The sequence below is a fragment of the Peromyscus eremicus genome, chromosome 6, assembly GCF_949786415.1.
Source record: "Peromyscus eremicus chromosome 6, PerEre_H2_v1, whole genome shotgun sequence".
In the NCBI taxonomy this organism is placed as follows: domain Eukaryota; kingdom Metazoa; phylum Chordata; class Mammalia; order Rodentia; family Cricetidae; genus Peromyscus; species Peromyscus eremicus.
This window is the reverse complement of record NC_081421.1, coordinates 93389352-93408421: the sequence shown is the minus strand read 5'-3', so window position 1 is coordinate 93408421 and position 19070 is coordinate 93389352. Positions and strand designations below refer to the sequence as shown.

The following is a 19070-nucleotide window of genomic DNA, read 5'->3' as shown; positions in this document are numbered from 1 at the left end:
CACCATATATGATGACCATATTCCATCATACATGATGACCATATTCCATCATACATGATGACCATATTCCACCATACATACACGATGACCATATTCCACCATACACACACGATGACCATATTCCACCATACACAATGACCATATTCCATCATACATGATGACCATATTCCACCATACATACACGATGACCATATTCCACCATACATGATGACCATATTCCATCATACATGATGACCATATTCCATCATACACAATGACCATATTGTGCTGTGGGATGTTCTGTATGAGTGGCTGTGGGACTGGCGAGTGAGAGAGATTTGTCCTGACTGTGGGCCAGGCAGGAAAACTCTAGCTACAATATTGAATTCAAGCTTTTGTTGTAATCAAGTTTCATTGTAACACAGCCTGTTCATGTACATTATTGCCTATGCTTGCTTTCATTGTTTACTAACAAAGCCAAGCAGCTATAACTGAGGTTCTCTGGCCCAGATAGCCCAATTTATTAACTAGTTGTCCCTTTGTAGACAAAATCTACAGCCCTTTCCCTGAAGGAACTTGTTATTTGAGGAGAGCAGAAGTCAAGTTAATAAATTAGTTTAGCACAGAACTCTAATTGCTTTGCCGAGGAGCCAAGTGGATAGGAAAAGACAGAAAACATAGAGAAGCCGAGATGAACATGGAAAGCCAAAGAGTATTGGGATGGGGCAGTAGATTAAGGTTTGAAGCTATTTCATCAGAATGCAACAGTTGGCAGAGCCTGGGCTACTGAGTAAGAAACTCCTGTACCTGGAGGGAAAGAGGAAGCCGGGGCCAGATTAAACATCTGTAAGTGTAGCTAGAGTTTTCTCTCCAGGACCCGCCGAGCCTGGCAGTCTGACAGCCCACTTATAAAATAATCACTCAGACGCTTATATTATTTAAACTGTTTGGCCTAATGGCTCAGTCTTCTTGCTATCTAGTTCTTCTATCTTAAGTTAACCCATTTCTATTAATCTATACTTTGCCACGTGGCTTGTGGCTTACCGGTACCTTACATCTCCCTTGTCATGGTGGCAGCTGGCAGTGTCTCTCTGCCTCAGCCTTCCACTTCCCAGAATTCTCTTCTTGGCTTGTCCCGCCTATACTTCCTGCCTGGCTACTGGCCAATCAGCATTTTATTTATACAGAGCGATATCCACAGCATGTAAGGGCTGGAGATGTTGCTCAGTGGCTCAGAAATTTGTATTTTCTTCCTTCCTTTTGGTTTGGTTTTGAGTTGAGAGTCACACCACGTTGCCCAAGCTGGCCCAATTCCTGGGCTCAAGAGATTCTACTGCCTTGGTCCCCAAGTAGCTAAAACCGTAGGCATAAGCCGCCTCACCTGGCTGCATTTCTTCTTTCTTTTTAAACCTCTATGTGTGTGTATGTGTGTCCATGTGTGTGAGAGCATTTGCTTGTCACAGCATGTGCGTGGAGGTCAAAGGACAACCTTGAATATTGGTCCTTGCCTTCTGCTTTGTTGGAGTTTGGGCATATTTTTTCTGTTCTCTGTTGTATCTGTCAGATTAGTTGGCTCTTGAGTTTCTGGGTATCCTCCTGTCTCTACCTCCTAGCCTGTAGTAGGAGTTCCAGGATTACAGGCGTGCTTTACATGGGTCTGAGGATGCAAACTCAGACTCTCACGCTTGTCCAGCAAGCACGTGACCCACCGAGCCATCTTCCAAGTCCTGTATTTTATTCTTAACATGATGGAAAGTAGCTGAAGGATTTTAGATGCCAGCCTGACATGATCAGGTTCTGTATTATAGAAAAGTACCAAGTCCTAGGAACTTAAGTATTGGTGAAATTATTAAGGCCACTCCACGTAGTTAAAAGGGAGGTTTATTTAGTGGCGTAACTTACAAATGAAGGGATAGGTAGGTTGCGGGTTCTGGGAAAGACACAGCGCAGTCCGGCGGTGTTCTCTGGAGAACTCTCCTCAGTCTACCTCTAGTGTCCAGGGTCCAGGAACTAAGAGAGACAGCGCATCCAGATCTCGGGTCTTCAGGGTCCTCTCTTGGCCCCGCCTTGTAGGCATGACAGTTACCGAAGTCTCAATGGGGGTTGGAACTTCCAGATCAAAGCTGGAATGGCTACCCACTACACTTAAGCCTAGGGCAAATTGAGATAAAAGGCTTTCTTCCTGAATCAAAATGTAACAAGACCCTCAGCTGCTACCAACTCTGTTACCACACTCATCCTCAGATGTCCTCTGATTTCATCTACTGTGGAGTTCTGTCTTTTCTCTCTCAAGACAATAGCCACCAACAAGTCTTTAACATGTTTTATAACCCAGATAGAGCAGATAGTTCAGTATGCATTAATGTATATACATATTTCATCATTTAAGACAATTTATGTTTTTTATATCAAACATATAAATAATTACTATAACATGTAATTATATTGGTGAAACTATGGTTTTATATTATAAAAGTGAAAATAATAAAGAGTCCATCCGACTTTGTAAAAATTTTACTTTAAAACTACCTTGCATCATTATTTTTTTTTTTTTCTAGGCTGGGGATGTAGCTCAGTGCTTTCCTAACATCCAGAAAGCCCCAATCTGATCCTCAGCACTATATAAATTGAGCATGGTGGTGCAAACCTGTAATTCCAGTACTTAGAAGCAGGAGGGTCAGAGTTTCAAGGTCATCCCCAGCTACCCAGTGAGTTAAAGGCCAGCCTAGACCATGTGAGACTGTCTTCAGTTACGCAATTTTCTAGTCTGGTGAGTAGTGGTGGAGAATGTGGGAGTCAGATACTGGGCCTGTGCCTCATGAAGATGGTCGAGCAAGATTCAGTCTGAGGAGGGTATTGTGCCAAGGTCTGTTTCTAGGAAGGAGACCTGACATAGCACAGGGAAGAATCCAGTCATAGGTGGGTTCACCTTAGCAATTTGTGCCCTCAAAAGAGGACGGTGATGTTGAACTGAACAGCTAGTCAAGCTGAGCATTATTGCGGTCTATAAGGAATGTTTGGTTGGACCACACAGACAGATGACTGGGCATTGGGTTGCTGGACAGAACATGAAGACTAACTTCAATTTGCTCTGCACAGTTCACAAACGAGAGGAACTGAGCACACGAGTGCAGGCAGGCATGGGGAAGGGCCTGCCTTTATGCAAAGATGACAGTAAACATCTGGCAAATGAATTTGTTTCCTTGCAAGTCCCTAGCCTGGATTAAGTTCTTCCTCTTGCACATTCATACATAATTCTGATTATATACCCAGCACAGCTTTTATTACATTTCCTTTTTGATTGTCGTCTTGTTCCATTGTTAATCACAAGCAGGCAGGGCTGTTTTATTTACTTTTAGGTGTGTTCTCAATGCATGACTCACCAGATAACTTCTTGAGATATTAAACATTTTCTTCTTCCCTTTCACCTGTTTGGAGAACAGGCTCTATACATCATTGTCTCCATGGGTGGAAGGCTTCATGACTTTTTGTCGAAACTTGAACTGAAGTTGAAGTTGGAGATGACTCAAAGGATCCTACCAGAATCTGGAAAAGAGGGCTTCATCTTGTAGGATGAACTGAGTTGGAAATAGGGGTATTAGGGTAGGAAGTATCTGGTATCTAAGGCAGAAAGAAGAGTACGTTCCAGGGAGGAAGTGACTGGAGTTTCCACTTATTTCCTGCGGTAGTGGGAAGTTTGGAAAGGTAGGCAGAGCTTCTCTTGCAACTGGCTTCCTGTGGGTGTTGAGGATCCCAGAGTTCACCCTGTTGGTGAGAGAACAGTAAGGGGGTTGCTCATTTGGTTCCCATTCTCCTTCATTAACAAGTACGCACCACTTCTGTGCCCTTGGCTGTGGGTAAATATGATTATTCTCTCAGCCAGGAGATATCACAGTCAATTAAAAAGTTTTCTTCCTACTAATCAGCAACATCACCTACCCCACCCAAATTTAACCCACAGAATCCTTCTCTTGCTATTTGTTTCTTATTGTCTTGACTCAGTTCTCATTACCTTTTTACCCAGATATTTCACACAAGTGTGTAAACTGGTCTCTCAGCTTGGTGTTTCCTCCTTCAGTCTACCCATCATGCTCCATGAGCATGTTCTCTGCCCTAAATCAGAGCTAAGGTTCTAGTCTTTCCCCAAACTTCCACATGATGTACAGAATGGATATTCTCGCATGCAGAACAAAGCTCCCCTTGGCACTTAACGCCTTCCACAAGTTGATACTAAACATTTCAACCTTTCCCCCTCACTTCACACCCCTCCTCCCACCTCAGCCTTCACAGTCCTCCTCCATCTGCCTTTATTTTTGCTTCTGTGATTTTGATTCCATTATTTCTTCTAAATGTCCCAGTTTTTTTTTTAAAGGGTTGACGCAAATCAATCAGTTGCAAAAAGATCACACTCCAAATTTAGTGCTTAGCACAGTAAATATGTATTATTTTTCACAGCTTCTGTGAGTCAGGAGTTTAGGTGCATCTTAATTGAGTTGTGTGATGGGATCGTTCATGAGACTGCAGCTTCCTGAAGGTTTGCTTGCAGAGAGAGGTCTGTTTCTCAAGTGACTGTCAGGCTGGTGCTGGCTTCTCTGGGGCTTCCAGAGAATTCTCCATGGCAGCTGGCTCCCTCTATAGCAGTGGTTTCAACATCCCTAATGTTGTGACCCTTTAATACAGTTCTTCATGTTCTGGTGACCCCCAAACCATAAAGTTATTTCATTGCTACTTCATAACTGTAAGTTTGCTACTGTTATGAATCATAATGTAAATATCTGATATGGGACCCCAAGGGGTCATGACCTGTCACAGACTGAGAACCACGGTTCTATAGAAAGAAGTGCAGGAGATCAAGGCAGAAGTCATGATGCTTGTTAGGATCTCAGTCAAGAGTCAAGAGTCACATAGGTTAGTCTTCCTACCAGTCAGGTTAGTCTTCCTACCAGCTCTGAAGGAGAGACACAAAGGCAAGGAACCAGGAGGCAAAGCTCAGGAGAACAATCATGAGATTGGCTGCCACAGTTTCCCCGCCACCCAGGGCGCTTTCTTGATTCTCCAACTCCACTTGTCTCCTAACTCCCCTGTTCTCAGTTGCTCAAATTCTCTAAAGGTCAGGTCTCCCGCAGACTGCTTAATAAAATCCCATTTTCTCTTCCTTATACGTATTTGGCATGATGAAATGTGAATCTGAAAATATTGCCTATCAAATGACATAGTGCTGGAGAACTTTCCCCCCTCTAAACTCAACGGTGGGTTCTGAGATTGTAACACTAAGAGGAGAAAAAACGCCTTCTTGTTTGGAGGATTTGAATGACTCGAGTTTGAGAAGTAGTCCTGTGCTGGATAGTCTTATGTCAGTTTGACACAAGCTGAAGTCATCTGAGAGGCAGGAACCTCAGTTATCAAAATGTCTCTGTAAGATTCACAAGGGCAGTCCTATAAGCGTTTTCTTAATTAGTGATGGATGGGGGAGAGCCCAGCCCATCATGGGTGGTGCCATACCTGGGCTGGTGTCCTGGGTTCTATAAGGAAGCAGGCTGAATAAGCCATGAGCAAGTAAACCAGTAAGCAGCACCCCTCCATGGCCTCTGCATCAGCTCCTGTCTCTAGGTTCCTGCCTGTTTGAGTTCCTGTCCTGACTTCCTTCAATGAAGGACTACAGTGTGGACATATAAGCCAAATCAACCCTTTCCTCTTCAACTTGCTTTTTGGTCATGGTGTTTCATGGCAGCTATTGAAACCCAAACTAAGACAGGCCAAAATTTAAAGACAAGGGGTTTATAAACAATACTCTGCACTGATTTAAAATTTATGTTTCCAAAGGAATAGAACCTGGAGTCTACTTTTCAACTTTACTATTGGAAGTAGATCTGATTTGCTTTGAGCCTCTCAAGCACTACTTCATTCAGATTTTATACTAAGTGCAGAACTTTCTTCATCCTTTTTTGGGGATCAGGGCCACAATCCTTCTGCTGTGTGGTGTCGCTTTTTGCATCAGTTTGGTAAAGCTGACTCTGTTGGGCTAACCCTCAGTGGTTTTTATCAGACGGGCATATCCACAACTAGAAAACATTGCAGCTTGTATAATTTCCCTTCTTTCTCCCTCCTTCTCTCCCTCCCTTTCTTCCTTTCTCCTCCTGCCCCTTAGAATCTTCTATGCTTCTTGAGCAAGGATATTTTGTAGAATATCTTGTCTATGGATTATTGTCTTTTTGTTTTGTTTTGTTTTTCCTGAATGTTTTGAAGTCTATTTCCTCACAGATGACGTTTTCAATCAGTTTTAGAAGCACCCCCTTCATTATCACAAACTCATTTTTCCACCCAGGTCCCCAGCACTTTTACACTACACTGCAGTTCGCTAGTGAACTAGCACCCCCCTCTTCCCATCTGCACGTAGACTCCTTTGGCCTCAGGGTGTAGTTTTGAAATCATTGTATTTGTCAAGCCTTAATGAAAAGTTCTAGAAAAATTCTAAATGTTCTTATTGGTATTCTCATAGTACCTAGTTCATTTTTCTAACAAGTCACTTAACTCATCCATATTTTTCTTCATGTTTTTCTCCTGTACCGGCCTCTGGAGAATAAGGGATTGATTGTTCATACTTGTTCTCTGGGCCAAGCATACCTAATTACCTAAATGATCCCCAGGGTAATAGGAATACACGAATGGCATATGGAGGATTTGGTAGAGGCTTTACTTTTGTGTAAGTTAGACTTTTGACCGACTGAGCGCCTGTACACAGCACACGCCACTGTATCTGGTCTTTGCCATTCTCATAACCTTTTAAACAACCATCCATTCACACAGAGAGAACACCTGGGGCACCACTGTTTCATTGGTTAAACTCGTAGGCGACTTTCAAACGTGTATGTATTGTGTGAGGTTTTATAAGCTCTCTTTCTGACTGCCACTTGCCTCTCTACGGTTTCCTCAACTGAAACCAACCATTCATTAAGTTATTGTGGATGCGCGAGACTAAACACCAGGGATAACGATTCCTGCATGATAGGGGTGGGACAGGAGAAGAATGCTGTAATCTGTAAAGCCCTTCTGCTTCTGGGAGTAAGGCCAGCATTAATACAACGCACGATTGTTATTTCTGAATGTCCCTTTGCAAAGAACAGTGTTTCTCAAACTTTCTTTGACCAGACCTAACATAAAGAAATACTTTTTTTTTTTAAATCTCCATTCCTGGTACATATCTATACAAAAAGAATAATTTTTTTCCCTTAAAACTCCTTTTTGTCACGCACTCTTTTCTACTACGTAGTATTTAAAGACTGAATGATGGGCCCGTTCTCCTAAACCGATTTTACAGAACTCTATAGAGATCATAACCCACGACGACTTGGAATACGATATTTGATCTGCTGTAGTCTTTCTTCCCAGGTCTCCTTTCACTCTTTCAAGTTGCAAATGATGACCGCGCCTCCAGCCTTGCAGGGCTCGGTGATGGGGCCGTTGCCCTCCTTCCCTCGGCTTCTTTAAGAAGGTGGCACCGACTCATCCAGGGGATGGCGGCGGGGCCGGACTCACCGAGTCCGCGGCGCAGGCCTGGCCCGCTCTTCCAGGTCTTGTGAAAGCCAGGGTGTGTGCACGCGGAGCTCACAAGGCCGAAGCGGGGGCGGCCACCGACCCAGACCCAGCACCCAAGGACCCGCCGCGGCTGCCCGCCGCGTTTCCGGCGAGTCCGCGGGGGTCCGCGCGTGCGCAGAGCGTCCCCCAGGGGAGGGGAGTTGCGGGGGGGGGGGAAGGGGGGGCGAACCTTTCGACCTCCCCGCGCCGGCGCGCGCGCCCGAGAAGCCAAAGTCCGCGGGGGGCTCGTCGCGGCGGCGGCGGCGCGCGCCAGGGGGCGTTCCCGCGCGGCCGGCCCCGCCCTCGCTCGGCGCCGAGCTCTCCTCCCAGTTTCCCCCGCGCTTCCTGCACTGAGGTAGTCGCCGCCGGCGCGTCCCCTAGCCCGCGGCTCGCTCGCCCTGCCGGTGCCATGGCGGCCTTCAGCAAGTACTTGACGGCGCGGAACTCCTCGCTGGCCGGGGCCGCCTTCCTGCTGCTCTGCCTGCTCCACAAGCGGCGCCGCGCCCTCGGCCTGCACGGGTGAGGCTCGCGGCCGCGCCGCCTTCCCGGGCCCGAGCGGGTGCTCCCGGGCGCGCGCCTCGCCCTTTTTCCTCCCGGGTCCCGAGCTGCGCGGGTGCCCGCGGAGCGAGGCCGGCGGTCCTCTCCCCGCCCCTCCGGGTCCCCGCGGCCCTCGGCGGCCTGGTGGTGGTCACCGCGCTCGCCCCGGACTGTGGGAGGGAAGAGGGCGCGCCGTGTCCCCGCGCCCCCACACCACCTCCCTCCTCTGTGCCAACTTTCTGGGTGCGTTCTGGTTTTGCCATCTCATCGCTCCGGAGAGCTCGAAAGGATTTGTTCGCTGGACGTTTGCGTCCGGGATGGGCATTTTACTCGCCAGGCTGGACGCACTTGGCTGACTCCCGAGTAGTGGCGGTGCAGAGTCGCCAGGGCGTTGCGAAGGGGGGGTGTTCTAGGTCCACTTGGCACGGTGTTCTGCCCAAGGGGTGCCCTCGCCTCCGGCCCGACCTGGTCGGCGAACGCCCTGACATTTCGTTTGGAAACGCTGAATTGGCTCCGCGGTGTGTGGAGGACAAAGTTCCCTCCCTCAGCTTTGTAGGTGAAAGGTGAAAGTGTGTTTTAGGTGAAGAGCACTTGTTAATCACACCATACTGCTTCCCGCCTGGAGAGAAGGTTCAAGTTTGCTTTGAACTTTGGGGAAATGAGGAGAGAAGAAGAGAATTGGGTTCTGGTAGTGGGATTGCAGGCACAGTTCTGTTTCTTGTCGCGCATTCGATTTCAGAGAGTGAAGGAGAAAAGGTTACTTCCTAAGCGTTCTTGCTAGTCTTTGGATAGTTAATATTCAGTCTTAGAGTAATGCTTCCATGCATTTTATTTCATTAACCCTCTGGGCAGGTACTGTTGTCTCCTGCTTTTGATTTGCCTGAACTATCAGGAGTGTCGTCCAACATACTAGCACGGAGTTCCTAGTACCCTTTCCATGAAGTATTTTTTGTCCTTCTGTCTGCGATGACTTGCCTGTTGTCTGCAGGATACTTTTTATTCCTACAACAGCTTTACAAACTAATGATCTGCATCACCGTCATACACTAACTATTTGCCTTTTTAAAAAGTATTTGTTTGGGGGTAGGTGGGAGAAAAGAATTAACTCGTAAATATTTTTCTCTTAGGTTGTGTCTTTTGAACGCCCATTTGCAATTAGAAGTTATCAATTATTTGGGGATATGCTGATAGAAAATATTAAATGCTTTAAACTACTTTTCTTTTTTCTTTTTTTTTTTTTTTTTTTTTTTTGCAGAGGAGCGTTTCAGTGCATAGAACAGGCATTTTAATAGGAAGGGAACTTGACTGCTAACAGCGCTGACGATTTAAAAACAGTTCTCTTTGCTAGGACATTAACATTACATACAGAAAACAACATCTAGCGTCAATGTCAGGCTTGTTAGACTTGTGCAAGTAGAACACACCTGTGTTACCAGTGCCCAGGTCAAGAAGCAGTACATTATCAGCATCCTAGAAACCCCTTCATGTCCATTTCCAGTCACAGTCCAAGCCAACAGCTCCACTGATTTATAATGTTGTAGATTATTGAGTACAGGGGGTTTTAAACATAATCTAATGGGAAATAGCAATAGTGGTGACATAGTATAATATAATTTATCTTCCTAAGTAGTTGAAACTGTTCATCTAACATTCCAGAAATCTTTTTGAGAAACTTTGTGAACTTTCTGGAGATAGAATTATGCAACAGGTAATTTAATGAACAAAATAGAGTTGCTAATCTTTCATATTGGGATGAGTAGCAAAATCTTTGTTTTAGGTGTTAATATTTTGAGGGGCGAAAATGCAGATTATAGACAGATAAATGTGCGTCATAAATTCAATTCCTGAGATAAAATAAACTTACAAAAATCACTAAGAATGATATATATATACCATTCATATATATATAATTTTTAGTGATACATATGTATCTAATATATATATATATTATATTGTGTACTTCCGTGATCTTATGTTTATCTTTCAGTTCCTACCTTTGGTTTCACAGTTTGGAGGTTAGAAAATTCTGGCCTTCTATTCTGTTTGTATTTGGTAACAGAGCTAATTATTTTAATGTCTGGTGCTTAACTAAGGGATAGGTGGTTGCTAGTCCTTATTTTGTCTATCTTGTGAATAGTAGGTCAGTCTTAGAATATATATTCTTTTGGAATTGGATAGGTAACAGAGCAAGTAAAACCACTTCAGGAGTTATGTTGCAACATTATTCTAAATATTAGAGTGGATAAAATTTCTGTTGCTTTACAATTCTGCTAATGTAATTTTTATCACCCTGTTAAATATCACACACACACACACACACTTTTGTTATGGAAAATTTTATATACATACAGAGTAAGTCGAATATAATAACCCCCCCCAATTAACTTTATCCATATTGTTTCATCCATATCTATTTGTGCCCTGATCCTTTTTATAGATCTTTAGGTAAAACTTATAATCATTGAAATGTGCAATTCTTAGTTGCACTTTTTTCAAACAAATAGAGACATTTGTATTATATTTCTATCTTATAAATTAGAACATCTTCATCTCCCTAGAAGGTTCCTTTGTATTTCTTTCTAATCATTTCCTACCACTGTTTTTGCTAACTTCCCACTTTACTCTTCCTTAAACAATTGACTTTTTTTTTTTTTAAACTCATGGGCAAAAGTCACTTAATTACTGAAAAGGAATTGTTTGTTTAGGATGTTGTACTTCTGTGCTCCATGCTGTAGGAGACAGATATGTGTAACATTTAAAAAATGTAAGCCATCTTAAGGAGCTTACATTCTTATTAGGGAAAAGAGAGTTACACATGAAATGTTGAAAGTGTAAGATGTTACAGTGGAGGGTCCAGCCACTCTACAGCCCTAGCTGTGACCCATGCTGGTGGTTTGGTCCTTGCTTTGGTTTTGTGCTTTGTTCAGCCATGTGCAATTAACTTGGAGTCTGTTGGGTGGAGTAGGCTTCCTTTGGGGGTCTGATTGGATTTGTGCCATCTCAACCACTTCTCCCCACTGTGTTAGTTATTTTTCTTCACAGCTTAGCTCAGTAGAAAGATTTCTAGGTGTTCTCTGTCTTTCCTAACCCCACACTGACATATCTGTCCTTTGCTTTTCTGACACTGTAAGATTCCTCTTCTCTAGCACCCACCAATTAGCTTTGTACTGGTCTGTTTTCTTGGCTTCTGCTTACATCAGACTCTGAATTTCTTTAGCCTTTGGACCGAGTCATGCTTATTTTTCCCATTTACTTAACTTTTATTTTCGCTGTTCCAGGGATCATACCTAGGCCTTGTCCACGCTAGGCAAGGGATTTACCACTGAACTAGGGAGACTTTGAGTCATATTTAAATCCCTCATTTGGATATGTCCCAGGATAGACACTCAGTAAATGTTACAGAGGGAATAAGTGGTGCAGAGCTGTGGAAGAACTCTTGAGAACAGTTGGCAGGTGTTGGAGAAGCAAATAGAGGTCTTATCTTCATAGAAGTCATGAGTGTACCCGAGAGTCTGCTGTGTGACCTGCATAGTGGGAAATCAGGCTAGTTCTAATGCAGGGAAGGGGACCAGTCTACATTGCCACAGTATTTTACTATGCGAACTAAATAAAGCGTCTAAACAGAAGAAAGCAGTCTCCCTTCCCATCACTGCTCGTGAAATAAAGTTCAGATTTCTCATCCTAGGTTTCAGGGCTTTCCTCCATCTAGTGTCGTCTTACCTGGCTAATCTTACTGTGGTCTGGCCTGCCAGTTGGTCCTCTGTGTTCCAAATAGGCCAGTTTCTGCTCTGTTCTCTCTGAGCAGGCCACCCTCATTCTTGGCTTTGGACCTTTACCCATGTGATCAGTCTTATCTTCAATTTCTCTGTCTCCGTTGTTCTCCAGTTCTTTAACATGCTTACAGGGCTAGAGAAGGGTCACCCTGACATGAAGTAGTTAGCTGCTCTTGATGATCTTGGTGATCCCACTCTGCTTTTAACCTGTCATTCCAGTGCCTTGCCTGTTGTACTCTGCTTCACTGGGTGTAATCCAGCTGGGTGTGTCAAGTATAAGTGGTGGGGCACATCTTCCTCTCCAGATGCTTCTGCAGAGTTTCAGGCAGCGTGTATTCCTCTTACTCCCATCTCGGTGTGTGCTGTCTTAAATCCCACTCACTCGTCTTTTGAGCCTGTCTCATACCTCATTGCTTTCTCTACACCCTAAGCATGGTCCCCAACGCAGCTGTTTATAGAAGAGTTGTTAGAAAATCGGAGTTAGTAGCAAAGGTGGTGTCTCAGCTTAGTTAACACCTCACGATTCTTTTACTTCAGGTATTTCTTGTGTATCCCCACCACTGGAAATTTCTTTGCTGTTTCCTCAGCCCGAGTTTCAGGGCCTGTGCCAGGCCTTTGCCTTAGCACTGGATGTGCTCCCGTCTAGCGGTTACTTCTTGCACTCCTTTGTCTAACTCCTGGTAGCTTCCCTGCAAACTTAATTCATCCTTTCCTTATATCTGTCTGTCCTTTTCAAATCAAGCCTGTGGCTGACTTCACCTTTCTTGGTTTTACACGTGCACTGAGGGTTTTGTATAAGCATGAGCCATGTGAGGGACTGGATCTGAATTGACATCCTTAGAATTCACTGTTGAGTAGAGCTGTATGGCTGGCCCTATTTGGGTTTCTAGACTAAAAGGAGATACTTAAGGAATCATACATTTTTAAAAAAGGGTATGTCAGCAACAGCAGCTGTGTACTGAACCCAGTTGGGGCAGAGTTGTGAGGAGCGTGTCTGTGGTCTGCTGGGGCTACTGGGTAAGGTTTGTCTAGTTAATTACAATTCTCAGGTTTTGGTACATCAGCCCCCTCGGGCAGCCACTCTTGTCCAGTGCTCTTCACTTGCTCTTCCCCCTGTCTGGAATGTTGTTTCCATGGATGTCACATTGTTTATTCCTTCCCCTTTCAGTCATTGATCAGTTAGATCACAGTTAGACCTGTTGCCCTATGATTTCAATAACATCCTTTGTGTGTACATGTTCTGTGTCTCTTCCTAGCTATACTTTCCTCCGTACTCTTAATACTATCAAATGCCTTGTTTATTGTACCTGCGTCTGTGCCACTGGGCTGTAGTTAAACTCCAAAAAGGAAGACACTTTCGTCTGTTTTATTCATTGGTATAGCCCTAGTGGGAAGAACTGCACCTGGCATGGTGTACTCAGAAAATACTGTCCAGTGATTTTACCTGTGAGATGCTAATTTCCTAGGGCATGGCTACTGCTAATTTAAATAACAGTTTTCTTGTTATAAATGTATATGTTGTCTTAAGCATGTCATCTCTTTAAGAACTAGACCTCTTATGCTATTTATAGGTTCAGAAACTTAATATAAATGATAGCATTAATTTATGATTTTTTTAAAATCCAACTTTTGGCAGTTAAGGAGTGGAAATATTAAAGATAATTAAATAAACTAAAAATTGCTCATGTGACCATAAATTTAATAAACATTATTTTATTTTTGCTTACTCTGTATTTATATGCCTTTTGCAGTTATAACTTCATATTTCACAGTTTTCATTTAAGGCATAAATTCTGTTTTTCTATATGGCCTTTATGACTATAGTTTGCATGACATTATCCTATTTTATTTTACCCTTACATGTTGTGTATTTTGACTGCCTGTGAAAGATTTTGTTTTTTTCTTGTAGTGCTGGAAATGGAATCTAGAGGGGTTCTACCACTGATCCATGCCTATAGATTTTTATGAATAGTATATGGATAGTATATTTTTTTTTAGTAAATACTTATATCTCTGCTGAATAATTTCTTTGGACTAAATTGCAGAAATAGGATTAATAAATGGAAATGTATGGATGTCTTTATCATGATGGAAGGGGTGTGAATATTCTGAACTATGCAAATTGACGTGACTGTTTTAAATGGGTCATGAAAATTTGTAATGCTATGAATGTTAGTATAATTTACCATTGAGGGATTTTTTTTTTTTTTTTTTTTTGTCTTTTAGAGGTTCAAAACGATGTTGAAAAGTTAGTTTACATGTGTTTTATAGATTGGCAAGAATGAGGTTTTGTTTATTTTCATTCAGCAGCATTATGATCATGAAGTAGCTTAATATAGTTAAAGGACATGGTCTTTGAGGTCAGATAAGGGTTCAGAGGTTTAGTTAGCTATGCCTCAGATTTATGGCTTCTCATCAATTTCCCCACCCTCTCTGAGCCTCAGAAGAATAGGATGATAGTATTTATTTAAGCCATCACTTACGTAAAGATTGAATAAGAAAACATCTTAATCCAGTGCTCGACTCAGAAGCCATCATTATGCCTGCTAAAAGAAATCTAAAAAGACGACAAAATATCCCTCTGTTAGCTTCTCAAACTATTGAGGCTTCCAGAAAATGCTGTCAAATGTGTCAATGAAAATATCCTTAAATAGCTTTGAAATTGGTAGATCGATTTGCTTTTAGAGTATTACATTGGTTTCAGAGACATAGTGTTTCCAGTTGCCATCTCCTAAATAGGATACTCTGTATTTCTCCACTGATAAAGAGGTGGTCTGGACTCATAGTATTCAAAGTGTGGTCTCACAGGGCAGAAAGAACTATGACCTACTTTGTAGACTATAAGCTTTTGTTGAAATAGCATGAAGTTGCATTCATTTTTATGACAATCACATATTCTTCACTGACTTCCTCTCTTCAAGTTGTTCCTTTGTTATTATTGTTATTTTTGAACTTTGAGTATTGATCGTTGCTGGTCCTGTTTTGATTCTTTATTCTTAATTAGTATTCTTTCTGCATATTTTCCTAGTAAATTTAAAGGATCAGATTAGAGTATGAATAGGCAAGGTGTGACCGTTTTGATAATAGACACCCTTTGAAAATTGTTTTGGTTTTTATCTCTAACTTACCAGCACTTTCTGGTAACAGACCTGCCACCATCTGTCTCTTCCTTACTGAGCAGAGTGCTCTTTTAGCATATTTTTCTTGAAGCCAGAGGGAAAGGTCTTTCAGTTTTGGCCATGGAGCTGTCATGATGACATCATAGAGCCAGTGGTCCTTTGACCTTGAAGAGGGAGAAAACCCCTCCTGATCGAGTCTAACATTAGAGTTGCCACCATCCCTTCAGAGACCATATTGGTCTTAGGCTAGCAAGTGAGCTCATGCTTAATCCTAGAATTTACTACACCCTTCTGAAGTGCTCAGGCCATACTGTACCTTTAGAGAAATACATTGTAATGCTTTCTCAGGATCATTCATCTAGGATCTGATGTTTATCCTGCACCTTTAATCTGGAATCATGGGGAAGAAAAGATTACATCTTCTTTGGAGTTATATATAGCAAATTAAATTCAAATTTATTCAAAATGTTATTTCTTTTGGAGAGTTTTAAGAATTGTTAGAGGTTGTTTAAAATGGAATTTGTACTATGTACAAAGGCATTAGGCCTTGGTTAAAAAAATCAAGACATTCTTATTAGAGTCACTTTTGTTGTAGACATCTGTGTCAAGAGGTAAGCATAAAGACACAATACATAGGCTATGTTCACTGTGTTCATCAATGGAGACTGTAATATACATTAGGATATTTTTACAGGTCTATGAATGTTTTGTTTTTGTTTTGTGTTTTGTTTTGTTAATGCTAAACTTTTTTGGGGGACAGGGTTTCTCTGTGTAGTTTTGGTGCCTGTCCTAGATCTCTCTCTGTAGACCAGGCTGGCCTCGAACTCACAGAGATCTGCCTGGCTCTGCCTCCCGAGTGCTGGGATTAAAGGCGTGTGTCACTGCCACCCGGCTACTTTTTTTGAGGCAGTGTCTCGTGTAGTCCAGGTTAGCCTTGTACACTAGGTAGCTGAGGATGACTTGAACTCCTGAGCCTCTTGTTTCTATCACCTAAATTTTGAGATTACTGGCATGTGCTACTATGGCTTTGTATTTTTAAAAAAAATAACATTTCTTGTCCTTTTGCTAGTGTAGCAGGCCTGAGTGAATGCAGCTGAACAAAATATAAATTGAAACTGAAGCTCATCAGAGCGTCGTCATCTAGAATGGTGCCTATAAGTAGACGTAGAAGCCTCAGCATTGCACTGGTAGCGTGAGGCAGACATTAAAGTGGACTGTATGGTTTACTCCATGTGTAAACTATTTTGATGACTTCTTTTTATTTTTAAGCAATGCATAATGGTGTGTTTTTTTCAGACCATAATTTAGTATACTTATTATTTGTTCACACTTTTTGAGACAAGACCTTATGGAACCCAGGCTGGCTTTGAATTCAGCTGTGTAACCAAGGATGACCTTAATTCTTGAGTTTCCTGCCTCCCCATTTCTCACGTGCTGAGACTGCAGGCATGTGTTACCCACCCTATCTTAATATTTTGTATCTGTCGGCATTAACATGTAGATGTACTATGTAGAGCAGAGCATCCTCTTAGGTATGTAATAGTTTAGATAGTATATTGTGTTTATGTGTCGTCCACTGTATGTTTTCATTTTTAAAGTATTCATGAAACTTAACCAACCCTATGAAGTGAGTAACATGGTATCTCTAAAGGAGGAAGTGATGCTTTATTTTAACGTAGTGAATAGCACTAGATGCAAGAAATAGTTTTAAAATTATTCTTCTAATGCTTCATATTTCAAATATTAAACATTTTAATAACAAAAAATTAATGCATCCTTAAATTTGAATACTAAAAAGAAAAGGAGAAAGCACCTATCATTTATCACTGTTACATTATAGTTCATTGATTGTAAAATTATTTTTTTCACATTATAGCATCCATTTTCACATTTTAATTTCTGAAATTAAATTGCAAAAGACAACTGATGTATCTTAGTTTTGACTAGAACAGTACTTAGGTTATTGCATTTCCTCTTTATTATGCAAGTTTTTATCTTGTTTGTAAAAATACTGTATCAGCTTATGTGGAGGACTCTAAATTTAATGTTATTACTGTTCTTCAGTATATCATAAGCTTAGGAAAACAAGAAATTGTAATAGAATCATACATTTTCCTCATTCCAGACCAAGAGTTGGAGGAAGCAGGCTGGCCTGAGATCAGTAGATAGATATAGAAACAACTTCTCGCTGTGCGGTGGTGGTGCACGCCTTTAGTTCCAGCACTTGGGAGGCAGAGGCAGGCGGATCTCTGTGAGTTCAAGGCCAGCTTGGGCTACAGAGTGAGTTCCAGGATAGCCAGGGCTACACAGAAAAACCCTGTCTCAAAAAACAACAACAAAAAACTTCTCAAAGGATGCTGAGGTTTTAGCCTGTTAGTAGGTGATCAAGGGATCCTCTTGAGAACTGAGGAGTATGGGCCAACTTTGAACCTTAACGTACGAGAATATAGTGATCAAGGAAGACACTGACATTAGTCTCTGGCCCCCACATCCACCTGCATATTCACTGCAACCACATAACACATGCTTGTGTATCACACACAAGTACACATGCTTGTGTATCACACACAAGTACACATGCAGAAAGAAAAAAAAGACAACTCTGCAGTATAACATTTCAGTACTACTTTTCTAGTTCAACCTCAAGCATCCCTACTAAAATAATCCTCTAGTAATATTATATTTAGAATACCATTCTCTATTTACCTGTGAATACAATTATATTGTACTAAAAATAGATTTAAGGTATTTTCAACTATAGGGTTCCTTTGACTTTTTCTATTAGTAATGCCCAAGATAGGCTGTTTAGTAGAGAGATGGAAGTAGGGGAAGCCAATAATAGGGTAAGTGATAGCATACAGTTCATGTGATTAACATGGGTTCAGCAATAGCAAGCTCCCCTTTGGAGAAAGTGGGATCAATATGGAGAGAAATAGAAAATTTATCCAGTACATTTTATTGAATGTTTGTTGTTTCTCAATATGTTAGAGAGTGAGATTAGCATATTGAATATGACACTACAAATAATTTTAAAAAATCCAGAATTCCTAGACGTTTGTTAGGAATGTGGTTTTTTTTAGGAGAGCATGGAATTAGAAAGATTTAATTAGCGCCGGGCAGTGGTGGCACACGCCTTTAATCCCAGCACTCGGGAGGCAGAGCCAGGCGGATCTCTGTGAGTTGGAGGCCAGCCTGGTCTACAGAGTGAGTTCCAGGAAAGGTGCAAAGCTACACAGAGAAACCCTGTCTTGAAAAAAACCAAAAAAAAAAAAAAAAAAAAAAAGATTTAATTAATCTGCTTGTTACATGGATAGATTTCACTTTTGAGCTCAATCTTAATCTCTTTTCCAAGTAGGGAGAACAGCTTGAGCAAAGACATTGAGAAGGGTCAGCAGGAACATGAAATTGGAGACAGTAAAATTGTCATTTTTTTTTATTGAGTACTCATCATATTTTACACATATCTTACATTTATGGCGTGCATCAGTTGTTTGGGGTAGTCTTACTATTTTCCTTTTGCAGCTGAGGAATCAAAGAGCTTTAAAAACATAGGTATGAGGGAGGTGGTTCAATGGTTAAGAGCGTTCACTGCTCTTGCAGAGGACCGGGCTTGCTTCTCAGAATCCACATGGCAGCTCACAACCATCTGTAGCTCCAGGTCCAGGGGATCTGCTGCCTTCTGACCTCATTGGGCCATTCATGTGGTACACATATACGTGTGGGCAAAACACTCATACACATAAAAAACATAAATCTACAAACAGTTAAGATTGAATTAATGATGTGGATTGTAAAGAATAAAGCGTTTTACTCAAATTCTTTTAAATGAACTTTGATTCAGAAGAATGGTCAAGACTCATTCATGGTCTAAAGAAAGATTTTATATTAAATACAAAACAAAGTTAATTATTAAATTTATTACATTATTAAAATACAATGTTGAATTAACATTTTGTGTGTGTGTGTGTGTGTGTGTGTGTGTGTGTGTGTGTGTTTGTGTGTGTGGAGAGAGGGAGAGGGAGATACAGATTTTACATAGGAGTGGGGGGTAGAGAGGGATGGAAGGAGACAGAGAATGTTACATAGG

The 19070-nt window shown here is 41.8% G+C and overlaps 1 protein-coding gene and 1 long non-coding RNA gene across 3 annotated transcripts in view; one reads left to right on the top strand and one right to left on the bottom strand.

Moving 5' to 3' along the window:
- Window positions 1-1844: 1844 nt before the first annotated feature.
- LOC131912679 (uncharacterized) lies at window positions 1845-7647 on the bottom strand. Its single transcript, XR_009379676.1, has 3 exons — window positions 7516-7647; window positions 3363-3744; window positions 1845-2130 (listed from the first exon to the last, which is right to left on the bottom strand). It is a non-coding gene; the product is annotated as an uncharacterized LOC131912679 (long non-coding RNA).
- A 248-nt stretch (window positions 7648-7895) lies between these two features.
- Window positions 7896-19070, top strand: part of Abcd3 (ATP binding cassette subfamily D member 3) — a 64650-nt gene continuing 53475 nt past the window's right edge. Inside the window, exon 1 of one of the 2 annotated variants that reach the window (XM_059266175.1) lies at window positions 7896-8073. In XM_059266175.1, coding sequence (XP_059122158.1) covers window positions 7964-8073 — 110 coding nt within the window. In that variant the 5' untranslated portion in view covers window positions 7896-7963. Of the gene's footprint in view, window positions 8074-8266; window positions 8335-19070 lie in introns of those variants that run through there. The other variant, XM_059266176.1, reaches the window with a different exon arrangement.